General features: G+C 59.5%; 1 protein-coding gene across 1 annotated transcript; it reads right to left on the bottom strand.

The window, feature by feature from the left end:
* Window positions 1-1,587: 1,587 nt before the first annotated feature.
* LOC125916937 (protein Jumonji-like) lies at window positions 1,588-19,841 on the bottom strand. The gene is made up of 11 exons (XM_049623182.1): window positions 19,730-19,841; window positions 19,049-19,443; window positions 15,808-15,926; window positions 15,646-15,716; window positions 14,735-14,849; window positions 12,159-12,264; window positions 10,428-10,610; window positions 9,627-9,757; window positions 8,821-9,004; window positions 5,559-5,666; window positions 1,588-1,935 (listed from the first exon to the last, which is right to left on the bottom strand). The coding sequence occupies exons 1-11, from the start codon at window positions 19,839-19,841 to the stop codon at window positions 1,753-1,755; spliced, it is 1,707 nt and encodes a 568-aa protein (XP_049479139.1). The 3' UTR covers window positions 1,588-1,752.
* Window positions 19,842-20,140: the final 299 nt, after the last annotated feature.

Genomic DNA, 20,140 nt, shown 5'->3' with positions numbered 1-20,140 from the left:
ATAAACAACATGAAGTCTTCCCTCCCGCGGGAGGAGTGCAGAGCAGCGCTAATAAATTAAATGTCAAACCGTAAGCCATAGGCAGAAGTTTACTGTCAAAAAGAGGGAAAGTACACAGCAAGGCCATAAAAACCGGACAACCACATCGGAAAACACGTGACTCTGTTTATGTAATTGTTAAATATTCCAAAAACAGTTCAGTCTTCTGCAACAACAACCGACAAAGTGTATCACAGGACGCTCCCGACAGTCCCACTGGCAAGCTCAGTGCATATGAGTAGCTACGGGCTCGATGGATCCAATTACGAAACAAAGGACAGCTCGTGAAAACAGTTCCCTTTTTTATTCCACACGTACTGTACACACAACCGGAGAAGGGCAACAGCTACTCCATTATTATTTTGTTGTTGTTCAGTGATGTAAGCAGCACTTATAAATGTTACAAGAAAAACCCTGTAAGCATCCAATCCACCCGATGAAGAAACGGAAACGTAAGGCTTTTCTTCATCTTGTCCTCGCACCCTCCCCACCCCCCACCGAGAAAAAGGCTCAAGTATTTAAAACAATTTACAGGCGTATGTACAAAAGGGACGGGATTCTTTTTTTTTCTTTTTTCTTTTTTTTTTTGTTACAACATGAAGAGAAAAAATAGACAAGATGAGCGCAAATGCATTTTCACATTCAGAAAGAACTGCAGACCTCCTAGTGGCTCTAAGTGTGACCGTCAACGAAACGAGTTTAGAAAGAAAGATTAATGCTGACTTGTGAAGGTGTAAACCAAGCAGTGACATGAAGACGGAATGTTAGAGAGATTGCACGTCTAGGACAAAGAAGCACTTTCGGCTTCGATCACTTTTTTTTCCTTTTTTGTTTTTTTGTGGTTTTTTTTTTTTCTTAAGGATGCTATTGAAGGGTTTTTTGATAAAGTAGCCAACAGCACCAAAAAATAACAGAATGGATTTCCTAATGAAATCAGGCACAGGTTTCCCTCACGTGACCCCTCCAAGGCAGGCAGTCTGCTTTCTTCTCTCGCTCTCCTCTTTCCCTTAAACAGATGCATAGAGATGTGCTGGTAAAGAGAACCTCGTCGTCCGCTTCCGCATTTTGCCTCGGGTTAGGAAACAACGTCCGCCTTCAGCTGCCATAACCGCCCAAAGAAACAAAATGGGGGTTCTCCGGTTTTAAAAATTACAAACTCATTTTGCACATGACAGAAGAAAAGACAGCCAAAGTAAAGCCATTTCTTTTCAAGTTTTGTGTGTGTGTGTGTGTGTGTGTGTGTGTCTCCTATCCCTTTTCCTCTCTAGAAAAATCTGCTCACATGACTGGTTTTTTAAAATTTGTTCTCCAAACTTCACCCTCTTCGAAAATGGGTTAAAAAAGCCTTTTTTCCCCCCAAGTTACCAAAAAAAACCAAAACAAAAACAAAAAACAAAAAAACCAAAACAAAACAAAAAACCAAAAAGGCTTTTTTCAGCCACAGGGGCGATACAAATTAATACAGCCCCCTCAAGGGTTTTTAAAACAGTGAATAATACGGCAGTTTCCAAAATCTGACTGCAGTATCTAGGTATTCTAAGTACAAAAAAAAGTTCAACAGTTTAATGCTAAAACAAAATTAGTTCTCTAAAACCAGAAGAAAATCTTCTTTAGAGCTAGTGCAAAGACAGCTTGTATCCTACAGCAAGTACTCCAAACTAGAATATCATAATTACAAAAAAATATATATCGATCGACACGGTGTTGGCATCTTCACGACGAGCTCGAAGCACTTCGGGGGGAACCGGAGGAGGAAAGCCGGGGTGGCGGCACGTCCACGGTCGCCCTCTTGCGGGGCCCTCTTTTCGGTGTGGGTTTGCCGAGACGGTTCTCGATGCTGCCGTTCTTACCAGACACTTTGCCGCAGATCTGATTGACCAGACTGATGATCTGCTCCTGTTTCCGGGCGAGAGGAAGACAATTAACAGACCAGAAGCACGCGATCCCAGACCCCTCCCGGGGTGACGCTCACCACCACAGCACAGGACAGGGGGGCTGCGGAGTGCTGCCCCGCGGAGGCGGTTCACGAACCAGGCAGAACGATCCTTGAGAACCAGGCCCCTAACCTGGCCCCTAAAGCGGGCCCTTTGCTTCTCACAGACACACCTGCCACTTCATGGCCCGGAGGGATGAGGGGCAGAGCACCTGCCCCAACGCGCGTCCTAGCCTCCGAGCCCCCGCCACGGCACTGCCCCGCGGCTGGCAGGGTCACTGAAATCCCTGAAGTCCCACAACTGTACCCAGTACGTTGTTTTCTACACGCATCTCACGTGTAACGTGTCCCTCGCCCCGGAGCCTGGGCCACCCAAACAGCAAGAGCGGGTCACCGTCCCGCGGCCACACGACCCAGCCACCTGGCAGACGGGCTCCGTGCGCGGACAGGGTAACGGGGCTGCCTGCACGCGAGGCTCACGGGGGCGTCCCGGAGGCTTCTTGCCCCGAAGAGGCCAAGTGCCTAGGGCGGTGTCATTCCAGCTGCCCGGGCACTCGAGCCTTCCTTCACCTGGCCTTGCAGATAAATACACGTGTCTACTTCTGGATATTTCTGGCACCCCCTCCTCTCGGCGAAGGGGAGATGATTAACAAGCATCCTTAAAGTCAATCAAGGGAACCATTCTGCTGTCGGCATCAAGTATGTATTTGTAACCTCAACACCACTCAGAACCATGCAGTTTTACGAGAAACCATGGGGGGAAATACCAAAATGGCATATGGCCAGACCTTTCAGAAGCACCTGCTCTGGACCAGGATCAGAGGGAACCATGTGGACACAGGCGGGGGCGAGGGGGGGGGAGGGGGGATTGCTTATCCTTCACTCAAAGGCCTGGGGTTCACCTGAGTCCGAAGCTGGCCCTCCCGCAACAGGAGCCTCTCCTCACGGAAGTGGAAGGTGTTAAAGGCGAAGAAGTGAAAACCGTGTGGGAAGAAAGTGAAAAGCACCCTAGAAGCAACAGGGCCACCCGTTTGCGCAAACGCTGTCTGTGGCCATTTTTTCAAGCACTTATGATAAACTTGCTAAACGAAGATAAATAGATGAGCTGCTTTAAAACCTGTGGCTTAAGCTTTCGGGGCACCACGGGCCAGGCAGGGCCCTGCCTGTGCCCTGTGGCTCCCTCGGCCGGCCCAGGGGGCTCGGACCCGGGATCTGTGTGCCCCAAATACCGGGCCTTCCAACCAGAGCTGCGGTGCCCTCACGAGGCATTTCTGAAACCCAGCCAAGAACCAGAAATTACAGAGTTAAAAAGCACACAGCTTAAAGAAGGAGCGGATTCAGATTCTCATTTACTAAAATTAGTCCAATGACAAAGTAGGCGGCTTCTACGCCCTTTTCTCTTACTCATCAAAGTGATGAAGCTTCACACAGACCCTACAGACAGGATTCTCTGTCCCATATTCCGGTCACAAAAGACAATGGGCTACAGATGGAAGAACCCAGATTTTGTAGAGCCTGAAACCCTGAGGGCGAAGCCCCCCAGCATGTGGGCGGCACCCCGCGGGCTGACCGTGCTGTTCTGACTCCCCGCTGAGGGTGTCTTTGTCGCGGGCTCTGACGTCCGCGGGTACAGCAGAGCAGCAGGGCGCGCAGGGCGGTTATGCCTTCACCGACGCACACCCTAAAAGCCAGGCCCGGATCTATTCTCAGCTCAAGCTTATTCCGCCAAAGTCTTATTACCCCGACCGACCCGCAGCCTGAGCCCCCACAGATGCGCCACCACGCCCTCCAGAGTCCTGCCCGGAGCAGAGACGTGTGACGCCAGGCATGGTCACCTCACCCAGGACCCACCCCCACTGAGATCTGGGTGCGGGGGCCTGCGGGACAGAGGGGCCCTTGGCAGATACAGCCCTGGGGGCGGGGCCCTTCTGGGGGCCGGGGGCGGGGCCCTGCTGGGGGCCGGGGAGGGCCTGGTGCAAGGGTGTGTGCAGCCGCCCAGGGTAGGGAACACAGCACCACAGTGATCTGAAGGGTGACCACCCCATCCCACCCCCGCCAAGAAATGTTCCGGGTCAGCCAAGACGTGAGACACGTCCTCCAGTCGCCGCGCAAGCGACTGCCCAGCAGCCCAAAGCGTTCATGCTGGACGTGCCAGGAAGTCACCGAGGCGCGGGCCCCGCTGCTCGCTGCGGGGAGAACCCTGGCCCAGTGGCACCTGCTCTCCGTGCCGGCTAACAGACACCGCCAACCGAGCGCGCGAGGGCTTCAGATGGAGTCTGCCTCTGCAGACGACCGGGGACTCAGCGAGACAGGGGCCATCAGGGGACCGTGAGGCGCGACGCCCCGGACCAGAGCGGAAGCACAGAAGTGGCGAGAACTGGCTGGACTGGCACTTATACAAAGCTGGAACGGGATCTGGGGAGCTGGATGCAGAAAGACAAGACTTCATGTTTCAGCCCGGGGCCCTTGGGTGAGGACCCAGAGCCGCCCCCTGGCCTCGTGCGCGGCAGCCCCGCCGGGAGCCCGGCAGTGGCTTGTGTCAGATGCTCCGCGTTCTTGACCTGATGTCGGTTACACGGGAGTTTCTATGGAGATGAAAGACGCCGGGCACGGTCTGCAGCACTTCCAGGAGTGACCCATGGCGTCCACGCCCCCACGCGCCCCCTGCCCCCACCCTAGCCCCGGGCAGATGGCGCAGTCACGAGGGTCATCGGCGCCAGGTGTCGGTCACCAGTGCAGCGGGACTCTCGGCAGACCCCGAGCTCCTCATCGCACTGACCCCCACCCTGGTGGCTGCTCGCTGTGGGGGTGACCGCGGCAGGCAAAGTGCACGGCTATGGGAGGTGGTGGCCGAGGGGGCTCTGCAGGGCTGCAGCGAGGAAGGCTGTCTGGCCCTGGCCCCAGAACCCTAGAATCGGGCTTTTCCGGGAAAACCAGAGACAGCCTTGGCTCTGAGGCCCCTGAAGTGGCCAATGCTGCTCACAGGGGGCCCCCCGGCCCGGAGAGAAGGGAGACAAGGCCCTGATCTTCCTGTGCTGTCCACACCATGACCTGTCCTTCCCTTCCCCACCGCCCCCCCACCCCCCAACGGCTGCATCTGTCCCGCGATGGAGATGCACAGGTGGCCCACCGTGCCCCCCTGGATCTGGACCCTACCGGGAGGGGACAGCACAGTCCCTCATTTCCTCAGCAGCCTAGCCAACCAGTGGGGCCAGCACCCAGATCCCGCCCTCGTAAACGGAGGCCCTGGCGGCCACTGGTGCTGACAGAGACGCTGTAGGGGAGAGATGGGCCAGGCTCCCGTGCAGGGGGAGGTGGGCCAGGGGTCCCCATTAACTGGAAGAAGAAAACCGAGATAGAACGAAGTTTGTGGAAGTAAAGAAATCTCCCCGGTGTTAGTTCCTAGGGCTCCCCAGGTCGGATCGGACACAGGCTGGACCCCCACCCCACCCCTACTTTCTGTGGAGTCGGGCCGTCCAGACAGGGGCCCAGCACCACACTGGGTGCCCTCGGCCTCGGTTCACACCAGCTGTTCACCTCTGTGGAAAGGCCGAGCAGGGCACAGGTCCCCCCGGTGCGGACTGACCTCATCGTAGCGGTACATCAGCTTCAGCCCTCGACAGGACTTCTGCTTCTCCACGTGGCGCAGAGCACACTCCAGGCAGAAAACCACGTTCTCGTTCTCCTGCACGACCTGTGGGAACAGCGGCGGCCGGTCCTGAGGTGCAGAAGCCATCGGGCCCCCCCCACCCCCCCCGAGGGAGCAGGGGCAACTCAGGGAGGCCCGACCCCGGCTAAAGTCCCCTCCCGATCTCTGCTGCCCCTTCCCAGGAGGGGTTCTCGCCAGCGACAGGCTGGAGGAGACAGGATGAGACCGTGGTGCCGCTGATAAGCTCTCAGGCACTGGGCCTTCCGGGACCTTGTGCACACAAACCACCTGGGGAGAAGATGTGGCAGGGTGACCGGGAAACGCACCCCGAACGTTTCAGCGGCACGATCGATTCTGCTGGTTACCCAGAGGCTGCCCCCCGCACGCCCCTGGGGGACCCGATGCCTCTGCCCGAACCTGCCCCGAAACTCCAACTGCCTCCTGGGTGATCTGCAAGCCGGACAGGCCCCGACCCCCTGCCAGCCCGTGGGAAAGCCTCTGGCAGCGGGAAGCGCACACCAGGGCCTGGGGCCCAGGGTCCCTGTAGGCAGCACAGGGCCTGATCCGCCACAGACATGAAGATTTGGGGGTGGGGAGGGTGCAGAGGGACAGCTGGTTTGCATGGGGGCCCTCCCCCTGTCCCCGTCCCCCCAACTTCTAGTCCTGGTCTCATTTAGAAGGAAATTCGGGAAAATGCTGCCTTCACACACAAGACGCGAGAGGTTCACAGGCCTTTTCATGAAGACTGAGGAGAAACAGCCAGCCGCGGGAGTAAGGAAGTGACACTTAAGGGAAGAAACCCATCACCTTTTAAAGACGCTCAGGCTCAGGACAGGAATAAGCAAAAAGAGGAAACCGTAAACAAAAATACAATCTTATTACTAATCCAAGCACTGAAAGTTGTGAATCAAAATAAAATCTCAATTTTTACCTATGAATTCAGGATGAGACAAGCTTTCTTTTCTAAGTAACTTAATAAAGTTTTTTATTTATGTGAGAGAGAGAGAAAGAGCAAGCAAGCGTGAGCAGGGGAGGGGGCAGAGAGAAGAGAGAAAAAGGAGACAGGATCCCAAGCAGGCTCCACATGGTCAGCACAGAGCCCTACTTGGGACTCGAACTCAGAAACCGTGAGACCATGACCTGAGCCGAAAGCGAGAATCAGATGCTTACGGAGGCAGTGCAACGTTGGCTTTCTTAAAACAACAGTCAGGCTGCTAGGAAATGCCTAGTGACAGCCTGAAAACAAACCCACGGGAACAGGCCAGTGCCCCGCACGGAGGTCGTGACAGTGCTGTTCATGGTCGTGGGAAGTAACGGGACACTTTCCCACGGGAGTAACTCCGTTCCAACACAAGAGGGACGCCCACGGGACTATGTGGCTTTTATGAGCCAAGCTCACAAAGCATTTTTAAGACCCGGGGAAATGCTTATGCTTTTCTTTCTCTCAGAGAGCATGGCTCTTAATTTTCTCTCTTTAGAAACGCCTTGGAAAAGAAAAACTAAGGCGGAAGAAAACACAGATCTTGCTGGACTTCTAAGAGGGCTACACCCGGATCGAGCCGCTGAGAGCTGAGAACCTCCTAAAGCTGAAACTGCACCCGGCAGCTAACCTCCCGGACAGCACAGCTCGGCCGGGCCCCCCTGACGCGTGCTCCCGACAGCAGTCTACGCTGGGCCAAGTCCCGCAGCACAAAGCCTGTGTGACAAGACAGGCTGACTGTCCCGTGTGACTGCTTAAACGCCGTGCTGAACGTGAGGCCAGAAGGGCTGCATGGGGCAGAGCGGTTGCGAGAGAATCGGCCATTCAGCCTCGTGACTGCAGAGCTGGCTGGGAGCCGCGGTCACCGCTGCTCTGCGTCACACGGGGGACCCCGTGGCACATCGCGGGGGGGGGGGGGTGAGGGCGCAGCTGTAAAGTAAAAATCCGAGTACAGTTTCCACTAAATGCCTACCAGCTTTGGACCATCGTAAAGTGGAAACGTCCTAAGTTGGGAAGCATCCGTGTGCACGTGTGTGGCCGCTGTGGATGCCATTCTACCCCCCTCCCCCCACTCCCCACGCCCCCAATCAGGTAAGTCCTAACGCCCAGTACCTCAGAATGGGACTGTATTTGGAGGCGGGGCCCAGAACGAGGCAACTGGGGTCAAATGAGGTCACAGGGAGGGTCCGGTCCAAGTAGGACTAGTGTCCTTACAAGAAGGGGTTAAGACCTAGACCCTCCGGGTGAGGGGTGAGGGGTGAGGGGTGAGGGGTGTGGGGTGGGGGAGGGCACACGTGAAGACGACCCGGGGAGACTGTGGCCATCTGCTCGCCAAGGACCCAGAGGCCTCGGACAAAACCCACACTACCGCCTCCCGGAGCCCAGACTCGCGGCCTGGAGAGCTGGGAGGGGAGGGAAGGGACGGTCGTCCAAACCCCCCGCGTGCGGTGCGGACTAACACAGTTCTCCCCTTCTCTCAGCCTTCGGACTCCATGGGAGCAGCTGGGGGTCCCCCACCTCTGCAGGGCACCCGGCCGAGGGCTGGGGGACACGGGGTGAGGCGGCGTCCTCCAGGCACGAGGCCAGGAGGGGGACGGGTGTGCCTGATGCCCCGTGCCTCGGCGACCACGTGGGACGTCAGTGCCACGGCGGGTGTGAGGACACTAAGCTCCAGTCACTGGAGGGCCGTGGGCACCGGGCAGAGGTGCACGGCGTCCGGACAGCCCTGTGTGGGGGCGGCCACCCCGACGGACCACACCAGCCCGGCGGCCATTCCCCTGAGGCGTCGGGGCCCCGCTCTGGCCTGGGACGGCCGTGGGGAGACACAGTGACCGCACGAACACGGCTAAGCCCAGGACTGGGCAGGCCGGGGACACCGGCGGGGACTCCGTGGAAGCCAACGAGGACGAAAGCGGGGCGGACGGCCGCGGGAGCAGCAGCTTCCGCCAGAGGCCAGGAGGCTGGAAGCAGGACTGCTCCGCGGCGGGGACTGTCCGTTCTGACCCAAGACAGCCCCAACTCCGCCGGGCAGCGCACTGGACCCTGACCCCGAGGCAAGAGCCGAGGACGCGCGGGGCCCAGGCCCCTCGGGGGCAGCGGCCGGGTGGGGGTGGGGGTGGGGGTGGGGGGAAGGACGGGGAGGAGTGCAGGGCAGAGGAGAGAGGAGCACGGGGCAGGGGCGAAAACCTTCCCGGCCCGCGGCCGCACGCCCGGGCTCACCATGGACAGGTAGCACAGGTGCTGGCAGACCTGACACCTCCTCTCTGACGTCTCCAGCTGCAGCCACTTTCGAGGCTTTTTCTTGCCATCCGCCATGGCGCCGTTGCCGTCGTGGCTGCCGTAGCGGGCGGACGAGTGGAGGCCGGCCTCGAACAGCTGCCGCCGCTGCCGCAGCTCCGTGTCCCTGCGCGGACAGAGCGGGGGCGGGCGTCGGGGCGCCGTCGGGCCACGCCAGCCTCTGCCTCCGCCGGGCCGCGTCCCACGGCCGGAGGGAGTCGCGCACGGAGGCGGGCTTCGGCTTCGGCCTCGGCCCTGAGCCGCCTCCACCCGTGGGGTCTCCCCTCTGACCGCGGAGGACGGAAGCCAGGACGGGGTCTCGGACTTGGCGGGACCCACGGGCCACAAGCAGAGGCGGTGGGCGAGCTAGACCGCGGCGGGGCGGCGGGAGGGCTGAGTGGGGAGCACCGTGCGCCAAAATGGACGTGCGGGGCCGGCTGGGCCCGGGGGCTGCGGGTCCCGTCTCCTCTCCGGGGCCACCCCGCCCCCACTCCCTCCCACAGGCGGCTGACGTCCTGAGAGTGCCCGGCGACACGTACTAACCCCACACATGAGGCAGCGAGAGAGCAAGAAGAAAAGCCACCACTCTCCCCCGAGTCTCCACCGGCCGAGCACCAGGTGGGCCCCGTGGTTCCGAGAGGTGGCCCTTGTCCCGCCGCCCCCCTTCCCCCTGTGCGCGGGGCCGGCCTCGGCCTGTGGCTCCTGGGCGCTCCCCTTGCCCTGCTGGGCCCAGAACCCAGACTCGTCACCTGAGCTCATCCAGAAGGGCGGAGATGGTACTGAGAGTGGGGCCGTTCTCCTTTTTTGCTTCCGCTTGTGCAATCTGGTAGAGGAGCTTCTCCATGGAGAACGGCTTAGCTATGTGGCGACGCTTCATTTCCTGCAAGAGGGGGTCACGGCCTTTAGGGCACATCTTCCTTACCAGGCGGCTGCCGGGGGTTCTCCCTCATTTGGAAGGCGGGGGGGCCGTCTGAATTCTCAAACTCTGACTTCCATCTGGATTCGACGCAACTGGGAATCCTGGGAACGTTCCTGCCCGCCTGGGAGACCAGCACGAGGCAGCGGGAAAGGTCATCGCTTGGGGCCACCAACCACAAGGCAGGTGCCACGGATTTAAAATGGGTGCGGGGGCACCTGGTGACACACTTGGGTCAAGCAGCCGACTTCAGCTCAAGTCATGATCTCATGGTTCGTGGGTTCAAGCTCTGCATCGGGCTCCGCACGGAGGATTCTCTCTCCCCCCTCTCTCCCTCCCCCACTCGCACTTTCTCACAAGAAATACACTTAAAAATCCGCACCCGCTTTTCTTCTTTGAAGTTTTACCTTCAACTCCTTCCGTACTGTGTTCCCAGCACCGTGTGGGAGTCAACAACAGAATTCAAAACCTCTCATGATACAAACTTTCCTTTTAGAAAAAACCCCTCGGCTGCCTCTTAAGAGGTTTCAAAACTCTTATTCTGAAACTCAGCATCGCCTAACTAACGTCAGACCCGCGAGTGCAGGGCCGTGCGCGCTGCCGTGCACCCACGCGGGGGCCGGTCCCACCTTACCTTGGCCGTCTCGAAGCCCATACTCGTCCACTGGGTGGTGGCAAAGTGCACGGTCTCAGAGACGCTGTAGCCGCAGCACACTTTGGACACAAAGGACCCCGGGAAGCAGACGACAAACTGACCGCTCTGCTGCACGGTCCTGTGAACCTTGATCCCCTCCCTGCACAGCACCTCCGGGGAGATCTAGGGAGACAGGCTGGGCTCGGGGGCTTTCCTGGCTGTCGCCCCCAACCACTATCGGCCGCCCAGAGCCCCCCCTTCTGTGACAGGTCCGCCAGCCCCTCCCCCAGCGAGTGGACCGACACGCACCCCTGCTGGCCAGGAGGGGGGGTGTCGGGACGGAAGGGACCTGCTGGCCACGAGTTGGATGAGGTTTAGTATTAAAGATTTGCTTCTCCTTTGAGAAAATAAAGACACAGGGGCGCCTGGGTGGCTGAGTCGGTTAGGCGTCCGACTTGGGCTCAGGTCATGATCTCGCGGTCCGTGAGTTCGAGCCCCATGTCGGGCTCTGTGCTGACAGCTCAGAGCCTGGAGCCTGCTTCGGATTCTGTGTCTCCTTGTCTCTCTGCCCCTGCCCCGCTCGCACTCTCTCTCAAAAATAAACGTTAAAGGGGCGCCTGAGTGGCTCAGTCGGTTAAGCATCCGACTTCAGCTCAGGTCATGATCTCGCGGTCCGTGAGTTCGAGCCCCATGTCGGGCTCTGTGCTGACAGCTCAGAGCCTGGAGCCCGTTTCGGATTCTGTGTCTTCTTCTCTCTCTGACCCTCCCCCATTCATGCTCTGTCTCTCCCTGTCTCAAAAATAAATAAACATTAAAAAAAAAAAAACCCCAAAAAAAATAAAAAACGTTAAATTTTTTTTAAAAAGAAAAGAAAGACACATAATTCCTAAGAACAACAAAGATCTGCATGGATACCGGCCTAAAAGGGACAACGGTCCCGCAGGGGCACGGCCTCAGTGAAGACCCGGCCCTGTCCCCATGCAGCACTGCCAGGTTCGAACGGGGTAAATGGATACCACCTGGTGGCTGCTGGGAGGCCTCTGGAGCCGGGCGAGCACAGGGGTGCAGGCTGGGGGCCCCGGGCCCAGGACATCGAGGGGCTGCTGCTCCCCCTTCTCTGGGCTGAGCCCAGAGTGAGCGGGGCCCCGCAGGGACGGGAGACCGAGGCGGGGGTCAGCAGAGGCCAGAGGGGACCTGAACTCAGGCGTCAGGACACAGCTCAAGGCTACAGACCCCCAGAAACTCAACTGGCCCAGGACTTCCCGAAGACAGGGTCAGAAGCCCCTGTGCTGGTCCTGGGACGGTGAACATATCCGACCGGTAGCCCAGTCACCCAGGTGCCCAGCAGGTGGGGACGGCAGGGCACAACAGAGCCTGGAGACCACCCGACACAAGCCCGTGGCCCCCGCCTCCTAGATTGCCCGGTCTCCACTTACGGAAAAAGCAGGCCCTGAAACAGACTCAAAGGCCAGCTCAGGCCTCATAAGCCCGGAATCCCGTGCCGTCTGAGGGAAACAGCGCTTTCGTAAAAGAGAACGGGTTGGTTCTCGTAAAAGAGGACAGGTTGGCTTGCACGGATCCCCGGAGGGTTCATTCTTCAATGTCCTCTTTGCCTCTGGGGGGCGGGCCAGCAAGGAGAGGGACTCGGTAAGACCGCTCAGGGTTGGGTCCCAATCCTGAATGCCCGCTCCCGGCCAGCATCCGCGGCCCCGGCCAGCGGAGGGGACCTACCATGACGTTGCTCTCCAGCATCTGTAGCCCTGGGGTACCGTTGGCTTGCAGCAGGGTGTGGACCACATCCTCCAGCTTGTTCTCCTCCTCAGCAGGAATGCAATACCTGGGTTGTGTGGGAACACGGGCGGGACACAGCCTTGACGTGGAGCCTCTGCCCGGGGAGCGCTCGCTGGGCCCGCCCTGCAACCCTCCGTCCCAGAGGGGAGCGAACGCCGGCTTGCAAAGTGGCCTTGGGGGTAGCCGGGAGGAGGAACGCACCCCAGTGACCGGCGCCCCGCTTCCCAGGCGACACCGCTGCTCCCAGCCAACGCGGCCAGAACGCAGCCACGGCGGGCGAACGCGCCCCCGTCACGTGGAGCTGACCTACGCGTGAGCCAAAAAGCCTTCAAACCCAAACCAGATGTCGAAAGCCGCCTAGAAATCAGATCCAGACACACATGCAGACGCGATCAGCCTCTGCTAAGTGCCCTAAACCTTCAGAGGACGCGACAGGACTCCGGCGCTGGTCCCCCGGGCAGCCGAGGGCTGCGGCGGCCGGAACGGGCGAGGGGACCCCCGTGTTCTCCGAAGAGGAGTCCGGCCTGTGCGCTCGGCGCCTCACGGCCAAGGCTGCAAGGACACCACAGCAGCTGTGAAATCCTGGAACGGGAGCTGGTAAAAACCCAGGGGACAGAGGAACACATTCCCGGAGGGAGCCGTGTGCCGGGAGCCAGCCCGGCTCAGCCGGCTGAGGGCACAGGACGGGCGCCACCACGGGAGCCACATCAGGCGAGCTGCACAGGCAGACAGAGGGGCCAGGCCACAGGGGCAGGGGACAGCGCAAGCCTTTCCGGCCGGAGCTAAGGAGCCGCAGGGATGCTGGGGGGAGACAAGGCTGAAGACGTGGGCAGAACTTCACCAACAGAAGAATCTGGAACCTCACCGCGTTACGGGGAGGGGGGGAGTCGTCACCAGTGTCCCAAGAGGGCCCACCAGGGACACACTCCTGGAACGGTCCTGACTGGGCCACAGGCCAATGAAGCCACTGACCTCCCTTCAGGGGAGTCGGCCAGACAGCTCACATCCTGCCCCCGATACAACCGGTTCCAAATGTCCAACCTTCCCACGGGCCCCCTGGCTGGCCCTCCATCGCCACTGGAGTCTGTGAGGCAACCCTACCCTTGGAGGCCAAATCCTGCTTTCAGTCGCCAAGCACCACATTCACGTTCTCTGTAAATGCTGATTTCAACGCCTGTGTATCCTACTCCTGACCTGTGACTGAAATCCAGGGGTTCTACCCTAAATCACCTGTTTTAAGAAAAATCACACACCATCAAGTCCCAGGGTCACATCCCGGCCTCCTCTTCACTCTCCACCAGCAGGGTTTCTGGGGATGAGGCTTCCAAAGGCCCACGGAGTCCGACGTCTCCCCACCTCTAACTCGCGGCGAGGACGGCCTCGCAGCCACAGCATCTCACCGCCCCTCGCCCCTGTGTGCAGGGCGGGCCGGGTCACAGGCCTGGGCGGGACCCTCTGCTCCCCAAGCCGGGCGTGGCCACAGAAGCTCGTCCATGGGGAACAGCCCTCCAGACGAGCAGGCCGCACACCCCTGCACGCCACGCACTCTGTCTTGGGCCACCAGCCCCCGTTCCGGCCTTCCCGCAGGATGCCGAGGACCCCCCCATCCTCGGTGGCACAGCCCCCACAGGGGTCCCCCGGTCCCGCCAGGCTTCGACACTAAGCACACCTGTGGGAACGTGGCCCGAGAGCAGGGGAGTCCCGGTGCGGAGGCTGTGGCAGAGACAGGCTCCCGGGGGGAGAGCACCGGTTGTGCGACTTTGCGTGTTTTAATAAAGAATGCCGAATCACCCCCTCAGGACAACAGCTGCAGTTAGTGTGGGACAGATGTGGTGTCGGTGGCTTGTCAGGTGACAGGACAGCCTGATTACGTGCAGTAATTTCCCATCTGCCACCGGGAAGGAAGGGCCCAGAGCACCGGCCGTGGACAGGGACGGGCGGACAGGGCAGGGTCACAGGTGGGCACCCAGGCAGCGGTCAGAGTAAACCCGTGCCTCTCCCACAGCAGGGACCCACCCAGTGACACCTGTGCTCTGTGGCAGCGACGGGTCGGACGCCCCACTGTAGAGATGCCAAAAATAACCTCACACCAGGCCCGGGAGAGGACGGTTTACACTGGGTGAGGGGAAGGCTGGGGAGCCAGCACAACCACTCCACCTTCTGTGACCCCCCTAACTGCTCTTACCCCTAACAGGACACGAAGTCCTAGAAAACACCACCAACAAATAACGTCCCAGAAGAAAAAACAAGGGTAAGCAGGCAGCTGACAAAAAAGGAACAGAAACGGCCAATAAGCACACGAAACGATGCTCAACCTTGCTCACCATTCGAGCAAATCAAACCTCCTTCGAAACCTTCCCGCCACCTCAAGCGCTTCCAAGGGAGCTAAGAAATCCTGTGACTGAACCGGGGGGCACAGGACCAACCCGCACAAGCAATCTCCCGGGGGCGGTCGGCCGCCTGGTGAGAGGTGGAACTTTCCGGAACGCTGGGGCCCCCAGGGCAGGCGTACTCACCAAATGCAGTCAGCACCAGTGTGTAAGTAGTCGATATAGGGAAGGTGGTTTTGGTCTCGAGACCAGCATGAGGTAGAAAAGACCATGCCGATGTTTAGCCAGGGAATTGTCACTCCTGCCAAGGGGGAGAGAGGCGTTACAGAGGACAGCCACATGGCCCCTGAGTGACGGCACCTAGAAACCCCTGCCTTCTTCCCAAGCGGAGAAAAAGAAAGAAACAGGACTCAAAAGTCAGACGACACCGGTGAGAAGGTGCTCGCTCCTTCCTGTTAGCTACGCAGAAAGGAAGCCAAGGCAGGCAGACACGGTTACAAAACGGTTTTTAAAAACCTCTTCATCTGTGAGTTTCGGCGGGAAGCCCTAAGATGCCCCGAGGGGCAGTACACGGGGACTGTCGTCCTCCAGCCACGTGCCGTGGCCCGCTGAACCTCAGCTCAGGACGCCCCACAGACATGACCTGAACTCCTGCGTGTGCTGGATGGAGGCAGGAAGCTCAGGCCCCACTCTCTGGGGAGGCCTCGAGGAATCGCTTGCTCCCCCCGCCACCCCCCAGCGTGTGGAGGGGCCCAGCCGTCAGTGACCACAACCCCCAGGGCACCTGGCTGTCCCTGCCCTCTGCAAGCAATCGATCACTTCTGAGCCCACACCCAGCCCTAAGGAGTCAGGACATCAGCTTTGAAAAGACCAATTTCAAGATGAAACCTTGGCCACGAAGTGTCTCCCCCGCTTCTAGATGCTACCATTCGGTTCACCTCTGCACACTTTTCTGACTTCAACAATCCCATTCCTCTGCACGCTAAAGACCAAAGCTTCCAATCTACGCGATCTACGCCGCTAGCCTCCTGTCCCGTCCCGGTCGTTTGGGGCAAGGGGCCTCAGGACCCGGAAGACGGCGGCCGCAGCAGGCTTACCAGGCACAGCACCGAGGTGACGCAGGATGGACCCTGTGTTATTGGGGAGGACGGTGAGGTTCCATCCGTGCCTGCGGCAGAGGAGAGCAGAGGGGCGTCACAGACTGGCGGGGGGGGACGCCGCCGAGGCCCCCAAGTGCAGGCCAGAGCATCGGACGTTACCTTGAAAACGGTTCTGATTTTCCCACTGGGAATCCACTGCCGTGAGTGTTGGTGTCCACCTTGCCACAGTGCACGGCCACGTGGCAATCCTTCTCTTCCACGAGCCTCCAGTACTCTTGCTGTGGGGACAGGAGAGGCCCGGTCGGCACCGCGCCGCGCACGAGTCACGGAGCGCGGGTCGGCGCGAGGCCATCGACGGGCAGCCGAGGAGCCCGTCCCACGGGAGCGGCGGGGCGCCTCCGACAGCACAGAGTAAGACGGCAGGGGTCGGATGGCCCTGGAGCAGACACATCCCCACAGAACCGCGGACGGGCGCCAACCGGGACGTGGTCACCGCGTTCGGCGAGACGCCCACCGGCAGGTGCACAAAATCCACACGATGGAGGACTCGGCCTCTCAAGGGAAGGCCGTGCGGACACGTGGATGAACCCGGAAGACCCGAGGCTGAATTGCAGTGAGCCGAGCACAAAGGGACAGGCGCCGTGTGAGGCCACCTACACGGACACACGGCATCACGGTCAAAGAGAGAGACGAGAACGCTGGCGGCCAGGGGCCGGGGAGTTAGCGTCCAGCAGGAACAGAGTTTCCGTCTGGGAGGATGAAATCCCGGAGACGGATGGTGGGGACGGTCGCGTGGCAACGGAAGGCACTGAATGCCACTGGACCGCGCACAGAGAAAACGGCTGAGGTGGTTACGTTACGTTATGTTTATTTTTACACAGTTTTAGAAGTCATGTATACGGGGCACCTGGGTGGCTCAGCGGGTTCAGCGTCCGACCCTTGATTTCTGCCCAGGTCACGATCTCGCGGTTTTTTGAGTTCAAGCCCCACATCGGGCTCTGCGGTGACAGCACGGAGCCGGCTCAGGATTCTCCCTCTCCCCCCTTCTCTGCCCCACCCCAGCTTATGTTCTCTCTCTCAAAATAAATAAACTTAAAACTTTTTTAGGTTATTTATACAAAAAACAGGGGGAAAGCAACGAGAGGAAGGAGGGGGAAGCCGTCCCCCCAACATCCTATAAAGAACACGGCCTCCAGATTGGCCATCTTGACAGACACACACCTTCCTCCCTTCCAGTCACGGGTGATCCTGACTTCTCAGCCCCGTCTGTGCATCAGAATCACCAGGAGTGAAGACTACTTCCACCCGGACTGTGATCCAGCCAACTAAATGGGACAGGGTGCCAGGGGGATGTCACACGACCAGTTTTTAAAGCCTACCAGGGGGCGCCTGGGTGGCTCAGTCGGTTAAGCGTCTGACTTCGGCTCAGGTCACGATCTCACGGTCCGTGAGTTTGAGCCCCGTGTCGGGCTCTGTGCTGACTGCTCAGAGCCTGGAGCCTGTTTCAGATTCTGTGTCTCCCTCTCTCTCTGACCCTCCCCCGTTCATGCTCTGTCTCTCTCTGTCTCAAAAATAAATAAACGTTAAAAAAAAAAATTAAAAAAAAAAGCCTACCAGGTGACTGTAAGGAGTCTCAAACAGCCAGGGGCAGAGGGGGGTCAGGAACGTGTTTTGCCAACAGCTAAGATGTGCTCAAGTTTCCCACAGGCAATTCCCCCAACTCAGAGGCCTTTTTTGTTTTCAATTTTCATTCCAGAAGCACAGCATCATCTTCCCTAATACCTTGGCAGACCCCATTTAGCTGGAACCGCACGGAAAGGAGGAAGCCTAGCGAACAAGCAGCGGGTGTCACGACGCAGTTTGGCTCAGAGAAGTGCTACCACGAACCATACAGGCTCCACAACAACTTCTCCAAAGGGGGACCAGCCTGGAGGGGTCGAAAGCCCCAAGAATAAATCCCACAACATTATGCGTCTGGGTTCCTTAAGCGTGTCTCCTGGAAGGGGAGGAACAGAGTCTGTGTGAGGGGATAGCTCGAGGCCCGGCCCTGCCACCGGGTGTAGAGACCGACCAACGGCCACCTGGGGAAGAAGGGGACGGCCACCAGCCAAGAGGAAGGCCCAGACCTCTTTGGCGGATCTAGAAGCCAGACAGACTCCGACTCATCCAAGTCTGGATTTTAGCAGACCTTCCCCTTGTGTTCAAATATTAGGCAAGTGCTTAGGAGAAAGCGAGACTCTTAGAACGAATTCCTGAGCAGGAAACTAAAACAAGCTGTGTGTCCTTCGTGCCCCACACAGGATCAAACCCTGCAGCCTCTGAGGCCCCCACGGGGACCTGCGCTGAGCAGCCAAGGCCTCCCTTCCCAGCCCAACTGTTCACCCCAAAAGGTCCCATCCCTTTCTCCTGCCACCACATCCCACAAATGCCATGAGCACTCGGGAAGCAAGTGTGACCCAGAGTCGTGGCTGAAGGGATGTGGCTTCCGCGGGTCCAAAGCAGGGGGGTCAGGCCATGGTGTGGTATTCGGAGGCGCCACCCAGGGAACAGAGCTGGGGCGGCCCCGTGCAGATCAGCAGAGACATGCGGCCCGAGGGAAGGACGACACTCAGGGCTAAAACCAGACACGGGGAGGTTCCCCCAACGGGGAAGCCTGATCCGAGGGGCCGGGGCTCCGGTCCTGGGCTTCTGATGGCTGCCGTGCGTGGCCCGTGCGGCCTGGTTTGACCTGGCCCGTCCAGGGACTTGTCCTGACGTCCCACCCCGGGGAAGCCGGGCCCCTAGCAGTCGGCACGGGTGTATGCACAGGGGCAGACATGCTTGACAGGAAGAGGGAGCCTGAGACCCGCCCACCAGCCGCTGCCCTCGACGAGCCACGGGAGCTCGTCTTCCTTCCCTTACAGGACCAGGCGCGGGGCACCGGGTTGGGGAGGTGAACAGATCCGGTCCCCGTCCTGCAGCGGCTCACCCAGAAAGCCCCCTAATCGGCCGGGCACAGGAGGGCTCCGGGCTTCCCAGCCTCACGCTAACTCCAAGAACAGAGTTGGGAGAAGCACAAAGATGGCAATCTGCCAATCCCATTAAAGAGAAAACAGGGGAGAAGAGAGAAAGTGCAACCGTGGTTTCAAGGGATTCCGAACATTCTCTTACATAAGAGACGATGGGGTGAGGGGTCCCCCAGGCAGGGAACGCGCCCGGAGCTCACCCCGACTTGGCGTCTCCCCACCCCTGGCCGGGGGGAGGCACACACTCTTCGCTACACCTCTTGTGCCCTTGAGTGAGTCTAGATTCGGTGACGACTTGCCAGCCCCCCGGCACACAGACACCCAACGATGGCCCCGGGGGTCCCCTCAGCACCATCGGGCACCAGCGGGCCCGGGGCCCCGGGAGGCGCGCTCACCTCGATTTCAGCCGGGGCGGGCTCCTTGCTGAAACACATGTTCATGATATTTCTTGCTGTTCGATAAAAAGTTGTTAAAGACACAGACCTTCCCTGGAAAGAAAACAAAGACGAGAGTAAAAAGCGTGAGAAGCCAAACTGAGCCCCAACCCCACGTGAGGCCGCACCCCTGTCCTGGACCACGGCCGCTGTGTGTCCTGAGCTGACGTGGGCAGGGACCACAGAAGAACGTGCTCTCGGGAGGGTCCTCGGTGCCGACCGCGGGGGATAGAGGGCCCCTCGGCCTCGCACCAGCAGCAGACGGACTCCTGCCCTGATCCGGCAGAGATGGAGGCCATGCGCCAGATGAGCCTGCCTCGCACAGGCACACCCGTGACACACAGAAGCACACTTCGCTTTACGGGGAAGGGGGTATGATGTGGGAAGGGCGCAGAACTCCCCAGTTTACCCCACCTGAGGGGCAGGAGGAGGGGCTGGGGGCCAGGGAAGAAACCAGCGGCATCCCAGACCCGCTCGGAGCTGGGGCCAGACCAGGGATGGGAGAGGGCCCGAGAGACACAAACGTCAGGCACCCTCCACACCTGAGAACCAGCCAAACAAGCAGCCTCCTCGAGCAACCCTGGGGAGCAGAAGCGCTCTGCTCGTTCTCTGCCACAGAAGCCACGCACTGCCCCCTCCCACCTCCCGGGGAGCACCTAGCATGCCAGATGCCTAGCATCAGGACGGCCAGCACCCTGCCCTCTGCTGCCCCCTGCCCGGCGATCTCCACAGCGACGTGCTCAAGACGGTTCATGGTTTCGGCCTGGGAATCCCACCGGAGACTCCATTCTCACCTCCACAGACAGGAGGTTTCGTTTTGCAGAGGCAAGCCTGGTCAGAGCTGTGCTTTTCCTGACCGGGCACGTTTGTCCCTTGATTGCAGAAGTACTCACTGAGCACCGACTGTATACCAGGCCTAGTGCCAGGGGCTGGAGACGGAGCGGCGCGGGAGCGGACTACGTCTCTGGCCTGTGGAACCCCAGCCCTTAGTGAATGAGTGAGTGAGGGCCGTGAGCGCAGGGAGCCAGAAGCAGAGCGGCAGGCGTGGCTTTT

Source organism: Panthera uncia, unplaced genomic scaffold, assembly GCF_023721935.1.
Source record: "Panthera uncia isolate 11264 unplaced genomic scaffold, Puncia_PCG_1.0 HiC_scaffold_1326, whole genome shotgun sequence".
NCBI lineage: Eukaryota > Metazoa > Chordata > Mammalia > Carnivora > Felidae > Panthera > Panthera uncia.
Note: the sequence above shows the minus strand (reverse complement) of the source record. Positions and strands in the feature narration are given on the sequence as shown.

Bases quoted from the DNA above. Each gene is read 5' to 3' on its own strand.
- LOC125916937 (XM_049623182.1), bottom strand. From the start codon at position 19,841: ATGAACCGTCTTGAGCACGTCGCTGTGGAGATCGCCGGGCAGGGGGCA. The intron at 19,444-19,729 runs GTGGGAGGGGGC...TTCCCCGTAAAG, and splicing joins TGCTAGGTGCTCCCCGGGAG to CGAAGTGTGCTTCTGTGTGT. The intron at 14,850-15,645 runs GTAAGCCTGCTG...CCCCCTTGGCAG, and splicing joins TCACCTCGGTGCTGTGCCTG to GAGTGACAATTCCCTGGCTA.